This window comes from Solanum pennellii, chromosome 5, assembly GCF_001406875.1.
Source record: "Solanum pennellii chromosome 5, SPENNV200".
NCBI classification, from domain to species: Eukaryota; Viridiplantae; Streptophyta; class Magnoliopsida; order Solanales; family Solanaceae; genus Solanum; species Solanum pennellii.
This window is the reverse complement of record NC_028641.1, coordinates 69,403,316-69,420,682: the sequence shown is the minus strand read 5'-3', so window position 1 is coordinate 69,420,682 and position 17,367 is coordinate 69,403,316. Positions and strand designations below refer to the sequence as shown.

The 17,367-nt window shown below is 42.9% G+C and overlaps 1 protein-coding gene and 1 non-coding gene across 2 annotated transcripts; both read right to left on the bottom strand.

Moving 5' to 3' along the window:
- Positions 1-4,288: 4,288 nt before the first annotated feature.
- LOC114077201 (60S ribosomal protein L16, mitochondrial) lies at positions 4,289-6,513 on the bottom strand. The gene is made up of 2 exons (XM_027916885.1): positions 6,422-6,513; positions 4,289-4,676 (listed from the first exon to the last, which is right to left on the bottom strand). The coding sequence occupies exons 1-2, from the start codon at positions 6,511-6,513 to the stop codon at positions 4,289-4,291; spliced, it is 480 nt and encodes a 159-aa protein (XP_027772686.1).
- Positions 6,514-15,031: 8,518 nt separating this feature from the next.
- Positions 15,032-15,103, bottom strand: TRNAG-GCC. The gene has a single exon. It is a non-coding gene; the product is annotated as a tRNA-Gly (tRNA).
- Positions 15,104-17,367: the final 2,264 nt, after the last annotated feature.

Here is a 17,367-nt window from a genome sequence, read left to right as displayed (position 1 = left end):
ACCTAATAAATTAGAACCTAGAGATAAGAAAGAGGCAACAAAACCCAGTTCAACATCGCAACAAAATTCCATCTATTCAAGTACAAAGTTCGAATGTTTTCTCCGAGGAATTCCTCTCCAGGTATGTGGGATTTTTTTAATGGGTTCCTTTCGCCCATTAGGTCCATATATTTCAGTCAAATTATTGAGTCCCTATTATCAACTAGACCTAGGGTTTCTATATCTTTAGGAGATTATTATGTAATTACTTCGTTTCTTGCATGAAATTTAAAACCCTAGCTATGCATTTATTTGGTTCTTCAATGACACATGCTAGGTCAGATATTTCAAATATACATGCCTCAGTATTGAATGTATCATTACAAGTATATTAATATGTATTCCAAGTTCACATGTCAGTTTTGAGCTATCTAGTATATCAAAGAAATTCAGTCATAATATGCTAGTCATTTAATAAATTGGGAGTGGCCTAACAATGATTTAGACTAGGGTCATTCATCCATATAGTACCCAAACTACCAGCAACGGAGGTTGTAAGTCCCCTATGTGGGTATCATTTTAGTAATCACACCAGAATGCATTTACATCTTTGGTCGGGTATATAAGGTCCTCTGCATGTGGCATATACATTAGAATCCACATTTATCTCATGTGATTTTATTATCAGTTATTAGTAGCTCCCATAGTTCACTCAGACTCCATTGTATTGACCATATTTTAATATAGTTAGTATTTAGTCTCATTATTTTATGATTTGGTAATTGCATTCAGCTTTCTCATTATTCGGTATCTATATCATGTTTAGATTATACTCTTGTTTGCTTGTTAAGTTATATATGTTTATTTCAACTTTAATCTATCCTGCATGCTCAGTACCTTTCAAGTACTGACACATACTCTGCGCTATATTTTCTTGTGATGTAGGTTCAAGTTCTCAGCATCTAGATCGCATTTAGATCGATTCCCCATCTCAAGTTATAGCCATCTCTGTTAAGAACAACCCAATCCAATGAGAATTTGCGCGTAGCTTCTGGTCTTTGACATAAAAAAAGAAGGTTGGAATGACAAATGGGACATGTGAGAATTTGGTCTTAGCTAGTGGAACAAGAAACACATGGATGTATATTCAATACGCAATCAAAGGATTTCTCCCCAAAAAAGAGAAGAATTTCCCTTGCTTTCTTTTTGATCCGCTTGTGCGTGGCACTCCTTGCTCGCAGAGCGGCATACCGAAAAAAAGAAAAGCTGACTTTTGGCGACTACCTTAGTTTTACTTTATATAGCTTTTCCCTTAATTCCCAAATCGAATGCGTAGCTTGCAATCTACAAAAGCAGTTATAATGCGTTTGTAGGGTAGGTTCTTGTCTGGACCAAACCTTTCAATTATATCTATATAGCTCTTGTATGTCGTGGCAGCGAGGGGTCGCCCATACAGATAGAAACCGATCCCTCGTATTTTTCCCATTTCGTTGAGAATTGATTCTGGGCTAAAGCCATTGGCCAATAAAGCACTCTCCATTTGTTTTTCTAAAAAGAATTGTTGTTCCAACGTAGCGTTTATTTGCCCTTCTGTTCAGTTTTTTCCGATCAAGTGCAAGTGGAACGCCAGCCGGCTATCTAACTCCTGACGCCTTAGGGAATCCTGTAACAATGGGAATGGTTGGATCTCCGCCCCAACACCAACCACTGTTGTTGCGGGGGAATTTTATTGGGCTTCGTTCACACTTGATTCCGATTCCGAGGGAGAAGTTCCCCAATCTGCAAGCGCGGCAGCCCACGAAGACAATTGCGTTTGAGAAGTTCCCCAATCTACAAGCGCGGAAGCCCACGAAGACGATTGTATTCGGTCATCAGAGGGAGAGGGGACCAATACTGGCTCTTTGTCGGGGCTTTGTGGGATTAATTGATTCGATACCCGAGAGCCATAATCTGTCCTAGGAACAGCTTCTACGACGATAGGCATAAAGGCATGATTAGTTCCACAAATCTCACTTCACTGACCATAGTAAGCTCCTTCTCGTTGTACCGAAATAGAGGCCTGATTTAAATGAACCGGTATAGCATCACATTTGACACCTAAGGAAGGTACAGCCCAACTATGAGTTACATCAGCAGATGTTACAATAAAACATATAGGGCTCTTTGCTGGTAGAACCACTCTATTGTCGACTTCTAAAAAAAGTGATTGACCCAATTCTAGATCATCTTATGGAATCGTATAACTGTCAAAAGTGAGTGACTGTTCATCGGAACTGTTATTGTCCGAATACTCATAAGGTAGGGTCGACGCCCGTCTCTCCCCAAACTGTACTTGCAAGTTTCCCTGCAAAAATCTCTCCACGCCTACTCTTAGAAAGAACACTATTTTTCTTTAGTTAGGTAGTTCTCCCGACCGTAAGACCCTTTATGAGTAAGGTTAATCGAAGGCCGGGGAAAGTTTATTGGCAAGAGGGAAACATTTCTCACCCAGCCCTACCTACCCTATGTATTCGAGGGAGAGGCTGGAACAGAAAAACACCAAGTTCCGCACATATGAGACAGGCAGAAGGTATGGGACGAGCAATTTCTTGAAGAGCAATTCGATCCTATAGTCGTCTTCTTTGTTCGAAAAATGCACAGTGGAAAGGGATGCTAGTCGGGTCGGCGAAGTTGTAGCCCAAAAAAAGAAGATCCAGAGTGATTCCTCACCTATCCTGTCAGGGGCCCAGTGGAACGCTCGAGTATAGATTCCCTATGCTCATGTAAACGGTCGGGGCCGGCCGGCCCGTAGATCTAAAAGGATCCAGCCATAGGCATGACCGGATATCGTTTGTCCACAAACAAAACAAAAACAAGGTTGGTTTTTAGTAGTAGTTCATGAGACCTCGAATTCCTACGTTCCAGCGTGCATTATGCCAATAGGTCCCACTACCAACTCTAGCTGAGAAGTTGAGTCACCCTTCTTTTTTTTCCAGAAATAGAACAGAATAAAGAATGATATAGTCTATATCCTGTATCGATCATAGGATCACTCTATGAATAGGTCAATTCTCTGTGACCTCCCACCGTTCACGATATCCCTAGCTTCTCGCAAGAACGACTCCTCGGTGGAGGAGTAGAAGCGCTTGTCCCCTTCGGTCAACTTGCTTTTGTCTGCTGTTACCTACCGTAGGACCTCCGTCCCCGAAGCGAAGAAAGAGGAGTAGGAACAAGAGGTTGTCCTCTCCTTATAGTCAAGTTGCTTTCCGCTCCTCTCCCGGCCCAGTAGTTCCGCAACTACTACCGTGGTTGTTGCCAACGGGGATCCCCCATTCGGAAAGGTTACTAGGCCGGCTGTTAGGTCAAAAGTTGTATACCACTACTATGGTGCCGATAGATTCACTACTTCGGCGCCGTTATCGAACATTGCAGGGTGAGCATCTATTTCTCGTATATCATTCCACACCGAGAAGAGGGATGTGTACCTCCAGCAACAACAAGAATGGAACCATAGGCTCCTATGTTGGGAGCATTTTGGGGTATAGGTCTAACCACCTCAACTCCCCTTTCTGGCATGCTATAATTATTGAAGTCTCTCGACGGCGAGAATGGGAGATTACCATTAACTGATGCTTCGCGAATCCTATTCAACTTTAAGGCATTTCGTTGCACGTTAATCACCCTGATGAAGAGGCGCACTCCGATACCATTGATGTCCAATAACTTTTATAGTAATGGGTGGATCTACTACTACCTCATCCATTGAGTATAACAGAGGAAACGATAGTATAGAATTGAACATAGGGATGATACTAGGAAATATGGTCCGAAGATTCTCGATAGTAGTTCCATGAACAATCCTTTGCGGGATTGGATTTTTTTTATAGTGGAAATGCCATAAAGCGCGACCCAAGATCCATGATACGAAAACCAAAATCAGAATAACGAAGAAAAAGACATCGTGATGTAAGTCTGTTATTCCTTGCATTATAGGTGTTGCTGCGTCTTAAGATCCTAATTGCCATGGTTCCGCTGCATCACAAGGAGCAATTGTGAGGAATAGCCATTCTAGAACAATCATTTGGTTTGGTTCATTCTTTGACTGTTCTGCTCCCCCCCAAAAAAAAAGAGACTGAATTTCTTCCACCTTCCCTGTAGGAGTAGTGAAGAAGTATATATTTAGTTGGTTGTTGACCAACGGAAAGCATGGGATCAAAAAAGGCAGAATTTACGCAATTTCTTTTCTAAGAAAGAGATCATAGTGATTGATGGCTCTTTCAATCCGGCAAAATGGAATTGGCGTGTACCAATTTGGGTAAGATTAATAAGCTTACGACCACTGAACAAACTTGGTTGACGAACATAGTTTATGCGCCGCTAATGTAGCGGCTTGTCGAGCATTTGACAAACTCACACCATCCATTTCAAATAGAATTTGTCCCCTAGACACACGAGCAATCCAACCCGTAGGATTTCCTTTTCCTCTTCCCATTCTTACTTCTGTAGGTTTCCCGGTAATAGGGATATTTGCGAGAACTCTTACCCATATCTTACCATTTCTTTGGAATTGTCCGCTCATAGCACGATGGAAGTGTCCAATTATAGCACGACACGCTGCTTCAATGGCTCGATATGAAAGACGACAAGCTCTATAACTTTTAGTGTCATATCTTCCAAAACCAAGTTGTGTACCGTCCGGTTTGCAACCCCTACTACATCTGCCTTTACGATATTTACTATATTTCGTACGTTTCGGATATATTGCACGACCCCCTTTTTTTTACTATATGAAATCCACACTTTGACACCTGAGATTCCGTAACGAGTAGATACTTCCGCAGGAGCATAATCTATTTTCTGGTTAAATACATTACGAGATGTTTTTCCATACTTTCTGCATTCAGTTCTAGCTATTTCTGCACCTTCTAATCAACCTGAACAACATATACGGATCCCCTCCACCCCCTTTTTCATTACTAATGGAATATCCTTCACTATTTGACTAAAAATGGAATGAAATGATCTTGTTTTGTTCCTCGGTTGAAAAGAGATGTCTTTCCTCGGTTGAAAAGAGATGTCTTGAGCAATCGGAGAAGCACTTTGATAAACAGACCGATTCAATTAAGGTATTAGTGTTTGTTCTATTATACAACAAAGATTGCATTTTTTGCACTTCGTTCAAATAATAGTTGTACCCGTACGGAATTCTTCTATTTCTCAGTATGATCTCTATCATCATCTCTATTCCCCTTATCAATTATCCTATCCTATTTAGGTCTATGAATTTCTCTATCAATTCCATTACCTTATCCTTACCCATGAGGTTCCAACATTTTCTCCTTAATTGAACTAGGAGTTGTTCCCGGACATCCTAAAAAAAGGTTATTATACACCCTAACCCCATCCCTTGGAAAAAAAAGGTAGCACCGAAGAAAGGAAAGAGCGAGATGGTGGTTTTTGTTGTTCCCGCGAAGCGAAGATCATTCGCTTGGTGAATAAAGTGGTCACCCTCTTTTTGGCTTCGGCCAAACACTTTTTCTCGCTGGTTGAGCTTTTCAGAAAAAAGCGATGCAAGAACGTATTCTTTTATCTAGGCTTCTTCCCTGTGCATTAGCTCCCCCTATCGTAGATTATTTATCCACGCAAGGGGCCACGAAATGATTGAGAACTACGACAGGGTAGAAATGCATTTTCTTCTTTTTATTCAATAAGTATTGCATGACCAAATAATTCAAAGAAGGGCGGACTGCGAGGAGGGTCCTTTTAAGTAGATGACTCATCGGGTGGTCGGAGCGGGAGTTCTTTGGGAAAAAGAACTTGAATAAGTTTGTTTTTCTGAAGGAGTCGTCATTTTCAATCAGGAATGCTATGTCATTTTCAATCCCGGCGTATTTCATATGCTTGAAGGCCCCGCTGACATGAAGTGATTTAGAAAGATTCTTCTTTATCGATGGTGATCGGTCATGGTATCCATAGCCTTGCTTCTTTTTTCCGCCAAATCCTGGTTTCATTTTGCTTCTCCCGATCGTCGAGCCTGATCGACTCGACTCTTTTCCCTGCCCCCTGGCCTCTTACTTCGTTTCGTTCTTCTTCTATACCGACGCTTGAATGAAGACACCCGATCGGCCCGACTTTCCCAAATGCCCCCCAACATCCCTTCTCCTTTACGGGTCTGGATTTTTCGCGTCGTTTCAGTCGTCGTGGTCGACGGGGAAGAAAGAAATGAATGAATGTTCTTTTGGGAAAATGTATATTAATACACCTACCAAGACGAAAGCCAAAGGTGAGTCTCGTAGGTGGACGTATCGAACCGAAATAAGATCTCAGATTGACATCTTGATACACTGATTTACCATAATAATAAATAGAGTCAATGGTGACTCCGCCGTGGGAAGAGCTGCTTCCTTCTTGCTTGATAGGGGGGCTTCCATTCACCAGCGCAGACTAAAAGTGCTCTCCGAACCGTGCTGGATAGTCACCCATCACACGGCTCTCAAACCCAACCAGTGGTGGATCCCGGGAGACAAAGTCAAAACGCAACATCCTTTGCCCCATTCTTTGAGATGCTCTTCTCCTGTTTTACGAATCCTACAACTCTCTTTACTTTGCGAGACTCCATCCATATCCCTACAAGTGGTTTTTCTTTCATTCATCATCACATGTTTGACAGCTTAAACTAGGTTCCACTTTAGAGAAAGGTTTTTGGTCTTAATCAAAAAAGGTCAAGGGCGCGTTGGAACGGTCGGTAGATGCTTCGTCTCATCCGAGAGTTTAATCTTCTTACTCCTTACTCCTTACTGCTTTTTTCAAAGAAAAAAAGAAGGGGGTCGATTTAGGTTCCTTCCCTTCCACTGCGTAGCCGCGCTAGCAGGTACTACGAGCCCTCTGTCCCACGCATATAACCAGCTCGCGTGGTTCACCAGTTCCACCATAAACTTCATTTGTTGAAGCAGAGCATAGTGCGCTTTAGGCGCTGAGCGAGAAAGGTCTCTTCTTTCATTTAGGTTTATTCACTGATCTGAAACTTAGCACTTGTTTTCTTCTTGATTCCCGGGGCGGTGGCATTTTTGAATGAAGTCTATCCGAACCGAATTAGCGCTTCTCAAATCAGACTAGGCCTCTCAAGCTGAGCTGGGCGCCGAGGCCCTGGATGTGTTAGCGATTGGCACATAGGGGAATGGTTGCCCGGGTTTCTCAGCCTGTTATCCTGCACCTCGCGTTCATGATATCTACATTCAACTGTGCCCCGGAGACACGGTCGAAGCACGCGCGTCCAGTGTTCTTCTTTCACGACATGCTATATTCCTGGATGTCTTCCAGTGGTCTTCTAGCCTTAGAAGAAATCGTGTCCGCCCCCGGCATCTGCAACGTCCTCCTTTAATATTTTAATCTGGGAGAACTAAAAGACTGACCCATTCGGTGACTTTCGCGGTCGCCCTCACTAAACAAACTTGAATCTGAACTACGATTCAGATCAAGTCTTACCGAAATAGGATTTCCTTTTCGTGCCACATGCGCTTAGACTTTACTTTTTCCCCGTTTTTCTTCCCGGTCCAATATTTGTTCTCGAAGGTCTTCATTTCCATGTAAAAGCAAACTCTCCAAACTTATGACCAACCTTTCCTTCAATAATGTTACAACGAACAGGAGTTTTTCCATTGTAAATTCGTACGGAGCAATCAACGAATTCCGGCGAAATAGAAGATCTACGTGACCAAATTTTCCTGTTAAAAAGAAGATCTCTCTTCTTCTTTATTCTCAAGAGGAATGCATCAACAAAACTGCCCTTCCATATAGATCGTCGTGGCATGAACGAATTTCTTCGCTTCGATTCCGCCCCTAAAGCTAGCTCCTACTCCTCCTTCTCCTTTAGGATAGGATCCTCCTTGGTCCTTTTTACATAACACTCTCGGCCTCCCAAGAGGACTGACTATCTTTCTCTTTATACGCAATATCATGAAAGGCAAAGAACAAGATCTACCGTGGCCTTATGTTGGCATGGGATTTGGGTTACAAGCAGGTCATTCTTGAAACCGATTTTGAATATTGTTTGCATGCTGTGATTCATTTGATTTCCTCTAATCACCCTCAAGCACAACTGATCCAAGCTTGCAGGAATCTTGTTCAAAGGGATTGGCAGTACTTTTGTAAGCATACTCATAGAGAAGAGAGAACGTAAGATCGCGGCCGACTGGTTGGCATCTAAAGCTCTGAAGCAGCCGCCGGGTTATAAACAACTTTTGACCTGTCTGCCTGGACATAAGATACCTAAAAAAGAAGAAATAAAAGGAAAACGTTATTATAAATGGAACAAGAAATGGACTCACTCTACAAATAATTGTGTAAATTTCAGGAATCTGATTCAAGATTACTTGGACAAAGGTTTGTTCCGGATAGCAGACCGACCAATGGGACTCGAGACATCACCGTTTGCGGGAGCAGTAGAGAGATCAATATGATGTCTGCTGACTTAAGGAAGTTGTCTGACCCACAAAAAGAGTTGGAGGCGGCTGAGCACATCCCATCCCACAAGAGTCAAGCCCTTCAACGGGTTAAACGTGCCATAAATGGGCTTTTAGTGGACTCAAAAAAGAAATCTTGATATAATAGATATCCCAGTAAGAGGAGGATAAAAAAAGCTTATGATGAGCCCATCACTGAGATGCACAGAGGAAGAGAATGAACGTCATTCTCTTGAACGACCGATCAAGAAATTCAAAGATAAGGGGAATGGTTAGTGATGAGGGCATAGGACAGAGAAAGTTCCTTCTCACTCTTTTGAATCCCAGGGATTGCCTCAGGGAACAGGCAAGTCCCTGAAAAAGCCATCTCGATTGGTATCATTCAAATGCGAATATAGGCCTTATTGAAGCATAAAAGTGAAATAATAATAATGAGAGGCTTTTGTCCGTTGATGGTCATCTTACCTTTCTCCTACGCTACGTTCTCAACTGGACCAATTGCTTTGTCCTGATTTATTGAAGAGGTGCCCTGTGGAACATGTTTTATGGGATTGAACTCTTTATTCCATATTTCTTTTCTTACTGATTGAATGAAACTTATGTAGTCGATCATGATGGGAAGATCCCGCTAGGATATCGGCCCCCCTTCTCTGCACTTATTCCATCTATTTAGTCAATGACTCAGCCTTTAGTCTGCTTTGAATGATCCAATTTGCAGTTATTCCATCTATTTAGTCAATGTAAGCGATTTCATACGTCAAAGTCTAATGAGAAGATATTAAGAATCAATGTAAGTGATTTCATACTCCACAAATATCAACTAGAATAGTTGGCAAAGGCAATCTTTTGTTGAAACTCATTTCAGTACATATATACTATAAATTCTCTTCGTTATATCACTTTTCTATCTCATCTATCTTACTTCTTGATTAAGTAGCCCTGGAATCACTTCACTCCGGGCGACAAGCCTACTCATCATCAAAGCAAGTCCAAGCCCATGCAAAAATGGCCTCATTGTCATGGGATCCCTTTCCTTACTCCTCAATATAGTCGTTCTATACATTAAGATGTGCAGCACCTATTCAGGAGCTGGGGAATGGGATTGCAAGGAAAATTTTGATTGAAAGTCCATATCTTTATATTTTCATCTATCTCCGGCTAGAAAAGAATGTATGCGTCAAACTTTGATGTCTCACTGGTTTAGATACGACGAGATAATCATCAAAGTTCGGGAATCTCAACGAAAATACCTCACTGCACCGGTACCGGTTATGAGCCACATTCAGCGAAGAGTTTCTGGTCTTTGTCCCCTTAATGCATTATAAATTGCAAGGAAAAATGAAAAAAAAAGTGGAATTCTATAGGTTTAGCTAAGACGATTTCGGAAATTAGAAACTTATTCCTTTTTTGTTTGGTGCAAGCTCAACTTAAGCTGTACATTGCCCGAGAAGAGCGGTTAAGTATGGAGATGTTTGCACAAGAAGGCGAACTCTCATTATATATCAATCTTTTGCTCTGGCTGCTATTGACTTGACTACATTGTCTCACTGAGCAGTGTTTTCTCATGGAGGAAAAAAAGATGGGCCAAATCATGCGGGTAAGTGCCCAAGAAATTTCATACTAGCTACTTCCACTACTGTCACCCCTAAGTATTGCATTATTTGTGAGAGTTCGGCCATTTGAAGAAAAGACATCGGATTATACAAAGTGCCCCTAATGCTATGATGTTGACACAATCTGGTTGGCGGCATTTTCAAATGAAAAAAATAAAAGATTATTTGGATTATTGTTCCAATGTATCTCAGCCTTTCTGCAAGTTCCAATTTAGTTGGCTGAAATTGACCATTAGAAAACAAAACAATGGCCAATAAAAAGAATTCTCCTTTGAAGTAGATTTTAATGAGCATAAAACCAGGCGAAGAGTCGAATTACTGCTTTTTTTTTCACTTTATAGGGTAGGGTCACCGAGCCTATGTGGGTCATAGAAAAGAAAATACATAAAGCCTAACAAGCGAGCCATGCTTCCTTGAAGTTTGCCAGAACTGTCATCACCTATGGTTGATTAAGAAAAAAAACTGGAAACAAGAGACCTGGTTTTTTTTCCAGTTTCTGATTCTAGAATGTCTGCATCTATTGTTCTTGTTATAGATGAATGTTTAGATGAACTACACCTCCTGAATTACATCCCTCCTTGCATGCATTTGTTGATTCACTTCCCTCGACAACGAGAATTTAGAGTATATTGTCTGGCCGCACAGTATTTTATGATTTTTTGGAGGAATTTATAGCATCCATCCACTAATGTGTAATGTGCTGCCTGGTGACAAATCACCAACTCAGGAGTCCTTGAAAGCCTTGATCTACGGAACTGACAAATACTTGTCCGCAATGCATGCATTATCAGAAGTGGCACACAAAATATTCACATCACTGAGGCCATACAAATTGAACATTCCAGAAGCTTCTAGAGACCGGCGCCTGGGTACAGCAATTGAGGTTGCTCCTGCTATAATTCAAGGGCCATCAGCAGAAATGTCTCGAGGAGTAGTTAAACGGGCAGTAGATAATAACAGAATAATTGTGTCCACTGGTGGACCTAATACTTATGTACCCGGGCTAGCGCCCTCTCTCTTCTGTGCCCTCTCTCTCTCTAGAAGAATGCTACCTGTTCTTATTCATATATTACCTTCCATTAGAAAAAAAAAAAAAAAAAATGAAAAATGTTAAGATATTCTTAATGATATTCGGGCTTCTACCCAGCAGAGTCTTCCATAACTGACCGACCGGTGAAAGGATAGCCGGACCCGTTGAAAGCCGGCAGTTATTGATGGCTTGGAAAGAAAGCTGGGCTAGGTCTTCTTCCCTTAGAGAGGCGTATTCTCCTTTCCCGAGTTCTCAAATATTTGTTTTTGTCTCGGTTTATTCTATTATTAGTTCTATTGTTCCGATCCGCTTGTGTTTCAGGAAATCAAACCGAAGTCAATTCATTCAACAAGATCTGTTCGGATCAGATCTACCAGCGACCGGTTTACGGAAAAAGGAGTTAAGCAAGGGCCAGGAGATTGATAAAAGAACCTGGGCGAAGTAATTCTTGTGTTCAATCCGCGGTTGGAAGGATTTCTTTCTGCCATCTGTCTTTCCCTTCTCTCTCTTCTCTTAGCAAAGGTAGGTGAAAGTCAAACCTTTGGCTTGCGGGCTCAGGGACTGCAGTCAGCTCCTTCCCCTGTAGCCGTCAGCTCGTTCTTGACAGATCCGATCGGGTGTTCATAATCTGGAGTAAAAGGATTCGAACCTTTGCATGCCGGTACCAAAAACCGATGCCTTACCACTTGGCTATACTCCATAGGCTTGTTTTGGACAGTAGGAACGAGGAGAGGGGGAAGGGAGAAGCAGGGCTCGAAGAACGATCCGAGCCGTGAAAGGACGCGGGGATATAACAAGTAAGCAGCAAGGTTCTCCCCTTAGGACCGACTACAACAAGCTCGCGACTCTAATAGAAAGAAAGGGTAAGCTCTCTGCTCTATTTGCTTGCAATGCTATGCCTATCAAAGTTGGCGAAGGCTTCTGTAACCTTAGACTCGTTACGCTGTTCGACCAAACTCATTGGCTCCACGTCAACCGAAATTCGGTAACCTTCGTCACCGTCAACATTTGGTACTCTCTCGATAGCTTCAATAGTTCACTGAAAGCCTTTGGTGTAATAAACCACAAGCCCTTCAGAAAGAAAGACATAATATAATAAGAATTAATTAATAAACATTAATAATTCAAAAAAAGGTTGGTTAAGAACTATTGACTGTAAACCATAGCAGTTACAGTCACTCAATGGAGATGTTCGCCTTTGTTTGGAATGAAGATGGATGAACAAGAACTTGAGCCTGGAACTGATGGAATTTGGGGAAAACATAGAAGCGGTCACTATACTGGGGGGGCAAGACATGACCGCGACTTAAGAAAAAAGTACCCTTGAAAAGACTAAAGGAACGGGGGAATGACTACCTGTAATAAAGCACAGGCTAATACGAGCCGACCAGAAGAAGCAAGGCTTAGATTACCAGATCCTGGACACAATCTTCCTAGAGATGGAGAGCCACTTGACTGTAAGGAAAGGGGCCCTTGGGCCACTTGCCTCGCCCTTTTTTTTGCACCTATCCTTCTTGCTTGCTTACCTATAGCTCTCTTGTCTTAGTGACTCTTCCTCTTTTCTAGGTTTTTTTTCTGAGTGTTAAAACGATAGATTTTTCATTTGCCAATGAATTGGATCCGCCCCGATTCGATCAATAATGGGATTCTTGGCTAGAGAAAGGTTCTGTGACATGGACGCCCAGCCCAACTCGGTCGGTCGGTTGGCCCACCTAACAGATGATGATATTCTCGATCGATTTGATCGAATTTCATTCTTTCTCACTATTCAGAACAGTGGAGCTTTCGATCAAGATCTTCTCGCCTCACCCGTTTGGGCTCTCGCTCGAATCGGAACCTTTATGCGTAGGTAGGCTTTCGACTCAATCTAATAGCCTACCTATCGGGCGCCAATAAAAGAGAAAGTTTTCGCATGGGCTCATCATCTGATGCAGAACCGATGCGAGAGGGAGAAGCGGGGATTGATAGCTTTCAAGAACCAGTGGAAAGGAAAGACTTCTTCCCTGCATTCCTTCCTTTCCAAAAAAAAGGAAATTTCTTTGGGCAAAAACCTTGGTAGTTTTCAAACAAATCCAATGTTGGGCCAAGCCTTGCCAGCCGGTAATAGCCGAAGGCATAAAAGGGGGAGATAGGGAAGAGGAGATTAAGGATAGTCACTCCACTCCATAGATAGTGCACACAGATTCTTCTTTCATTTTCCATTCCTTTCGGGTCGGAAACGCGGGCTGCTAGTGGGGCTGTGCCCATTCTCCCTCTTCTTCCGCTTTACAACCGGAATAAGGAACCTTAGAATTCACCCTACCTGTCGATGAAAAAATGGGATTTGAGAGGAGCTGAAAGCCACTTGACTCTAAGGAGAGGACCACCCGCTAGCGGATCAGAAAGATTTGTATGGAATGTCCTACTCCTGCCTGAGCTTTCCGATCAACCAATCCCCTATTTCAGGGACATCTGTGTTAGGTAGGCCCAGGGATCACTGATTAGTCGAATGAGCCCATCTCTCTGGCCTATCATTTGTTGGTCGATCCGGCTGGCGGCTCCTGCATCTCCTGCCTCTCAATGGGGGCCCCTTTTTTTAGGGTAGTTTGCTACTAGGAGTCCCTAGAGTCGAATTAATAATCCATAGAAGTCCCAATAGATGTTGACTGACCTGGCTCTTCAATCGACGATCTACTGCTCCCTCTTAATAGCAGATGCCCATGCTTTTATTCGAAAGCCCTAGCCATCCCCAGGTATTCAGTGTCTGGTTCGATAGGACCAGGATGAGAGGACTCTTTTTTTTCATCCTCCCTTCAGTCCAGTTTGAACCCGTCCCAACAACGAACACCTTTCTACTGCAAGGTAAGGCTCTTCCCTTCCCCTAGAATCCACTCCGGGTCGGAGGAGCAACTAGTCAAACTTCTTGAGCAGTCGAGATATTGAACAACGAACATTTGAAACAATTCCTTGCCTCACCCTGAGATGAGAGGGAAAGTCGATTTGACTCGAATCCTGGACCTGATCTTGAATCCTACACCGGTTAATGATGCGATGGGGGAAGTTTTTCTTTTTTCATCAATGTTGGCCCAGTCGAGGCTCGTCCATGCCCAATCCCGATGAGCCTTCGATTTGCCCCTACCCTAGCTCTATAATCCACCCGTCTTCCCTAGTCCTTGAAAGCCCTCTGGGGGCCTAGCCCTCTTTCTCCACTCGAGTCTAAAGTTCAGCGGCTTTCATCGTTGACGAACACATGCGCTAATAAGACAAAGAAATGGAGAGCCTATGCCTTGAATAAATCAGTAACAACGGATTAGTGGAATGAGGGATCAAGAGACGGATAGGGAGGGAATGGCCTATCAATCATTGGTTGACCTTCCCTTGAACCAGTCACAGAGCTCTCAACTAAGTTGTTTAGGTTCTGGAATTCCATCTCTAGTTGGGGCTTTCGATTCGAAAAAATGTGGTGCAGGTTCATCTCTCTCGACCAGTTCAGGTGAGAGGGAGGATGTAATTCAGCTCGACCTACAGGGAGAGGGAGGGTAATCGAGGGGACCCGGACTTTCGATATCTTCTCTATGGCGGGAGGTTTCTTTCGTATAAAGAGTGTGTTGGGGAGGCCAGGGAAGATGGATGGGATCGAGAGGCGATGCTTATACTTCTTCTTTCTCGATAGGATTTCCATCATTTCCAGTCTACGGCGAAGGAGACAAGGGCGAGGCACCGAACATGTTCTACCCTCAACCTCCATCTGTCATTAGTAATCTCAATTCACTTTTCCTATTCACTAGTACACTGCTCGCTACAACTAGAAGCCCCTTTACTAGGTTGGGAAAAGGCTAGCGCGCTAGCGCGCAACGACTGATGAAAAGCCAGCAACTTCTTAGGAGTCAGATAGGGTTGGAACCCTATCCAAGGGCTGCTTGCTGCTCGCCCCTATCTCTAAAGTGGCTTATGCACTCCAGTTGTTACCACTAAACGACGAAGACAGGAGCGGAAGGAGGGACTTGAACCCTCAACCTTAGCCTTGGCAAGGCTATGCTCTACCATTAAGCTATTTCCGCCAGCTAGGGTAGTGGCGAAGCACTACTGAGCAATTCACGTATCAATTGATACGGAAGACTTATGTTTTTCCGCGGGAACACAGTCTTGACCTCTGGCTACGAACACGAGTAGATAGGCGGTTAAGGGGGGAGAGGGCCGACTGGGCCTGCCGCGATTGGTGCGAGTTGTAAGGAGTCTTGTTCTCGAGTCAAGATGGGGTTTCATTTCATTCTCGTAACGAGAATGTGCACCGCAGGACCAGACAAGTTGCTCCCTCGCCTCGCAGCAGCGGCATCTGTCTTTTAAGTTAAGTCAATTCCTAAGACGGCTACTCTTATTCTACGATAATCCAAGCTGCAGCGGCACCTAATGAACTTCTTACTGGGGCAGTACTATAATAGGAATTTACGATTGTTTAGATGCACGTGTTTTGTTCATATTCCTGCGCAGTAAAGAGAAAAATTGTCTCCAAGGCAACCACTTGTGTCTTTTTTGAATACGCTCAGTCCGGGTATATATATGCTATGACGTGAAATCCAAGAGAGTCGATGTATCCGTAATGCTCTCTTTAATAAGGTCGCCTCATATTTTCCTTAACCTAATTAATCAGCCTCGAGGGAGAATGATGATGGAGAAGTATTGCGGACTTCTCTTGTTCATCAACTTGAACCTCATTCTTCTGCGGTTGATGTTACAGATTAGCCGCACTCTTCAGGCCAGCAACTTTGCTCAGCATTTTCTGCCGACTGTCAGCCTGTTCAGCTGACCTCAGAGGATTCCTGTCACCCGGCACAGCATGTTTATTCTCGGCGGCGATTACAACCTCTTTCCCAGGGTCAGGATACTCCAGAAGATCAGCAGTCTAGCCCAGTTTCTTCCCTTCCAGTCGCTTCCTAAAATTCTGGATCCCGCTCTCAGCTTCGTCGATCTTCTTAAGTTTCTTATCCTGTTGAAGGCTTATGAATCGTTTTCCCCAAAACAAAAGATCGAGCTTACCTCATCTCAGTTCAATCTTCTCTTTAACCTGAATCATTTGCTGAAGCCTCCAATTGTTCTTGCTGGAGAGATGCTATACAGGAAGAAATCAATGCCCAGGAAAAAAATTATAAGACTTAATCTCATTGCCTGCAGGCAAAGAAGCCATTGGCTGCAAGTGGATTTACAAGATCAAGCATAAAGCAGATGGCTCGGTAGATAGATACAAGGCTAGATTAGTAGCTAAAGGATTCCTTCAAGAATATTGAGTCGAACCCCTTTCCTTACAGTCAAGTGGCCCAAGGGCCCCCTTTAGAGATAGGGAAAACATTTGCTTCAGGTTGCTAAACACCATTCGTGGCATTCTTGACTTGGCTGCAATCAAAAGGTAGCCTTATTTCAATTTGACGTGCAGAATAGAATGCATTTCAACAACATAAGGGAAGGGGACAAGAACAAGTTTCTATTCAGAAAGCGATTTATGTTACGGCCTCTGGCAAGCTAAAGCAGGCACAAGAGCTTGGTTTGAAAGGTGACAGCAGCATGTATAAGAGCCGAAATAGGAGTAGAGGAAGGAGCCGATTTTCAAATAAGTAAATCGGATCATTCAATGTTTATAAGGAGGTCGACATCAGGTATTGTCCTTCTTCTGTGTTGATGACATTGCTTTCTCTAGTAATGACTTAGCTTCGATAACTGAGCTTAAGAGAAGATTAAGAACCCAATTTGATATGAAAGATTTAGGAGACTCAAAGTCTCTTCTGGAGATTAAAGCGATGAGGTCGCAAAGAGTTTTGGAACCCAGTGCAAGTATTCATTGGATTTATTGTCAAAAGTTGGTCTTTCTGCATGAAAACCAGAATAAGATATAAAATTAGCCTCAGATGCAGGAGAGCTATTGGATGACACATCTACTTACAAGGAGACTTGTTGGGACTCTTTTCTACCTGACTAATTATCGCCCAGACATTGCTTACACTTACAACATAGGAAGGAGTGATCAGTCGATTTTTATATGGACAAACCGAGATCATCTCACTTAGAACCTGCTTTTCGAATTCTGCGATACATCAAAACCTCACCGAGAAGAGGTTGATTCTTGTCTACGTCATCCTCTCTTTATCTTTCTTGTTACTATTATACTGATTTCATTAAGGCAGTAGATTATTCTGAAGCAAAGAAAAAGATCTATCGTGGCCTTATGTTGGCATGGGATTTGGGTTACAAGCAGGTCATTCTTGAAACAGATTTTCAATATTGTTTGCATGCTGCGATTCATTTGATTTCCTCTACTCACCCTCAAGCACAA

Excerpts from the sequence above, each read along its gene's own strand:
- LOC114077201 (XM_027916885.1), bottom strand. The coding sequence starts at position 6,513 with ATGGGGCAAAGGATGTTGCGTTTTGACTTTGTCTCCCGGGATCCACCA. Across the intron at positions 4,677-6,421 it reads ATGGGTGACTATCCAGCACG|ATGTAGTAGGGGTTGCAAAC; the intron begins GTTCGGAGAGCA and ends TCGTAAAGGCAG.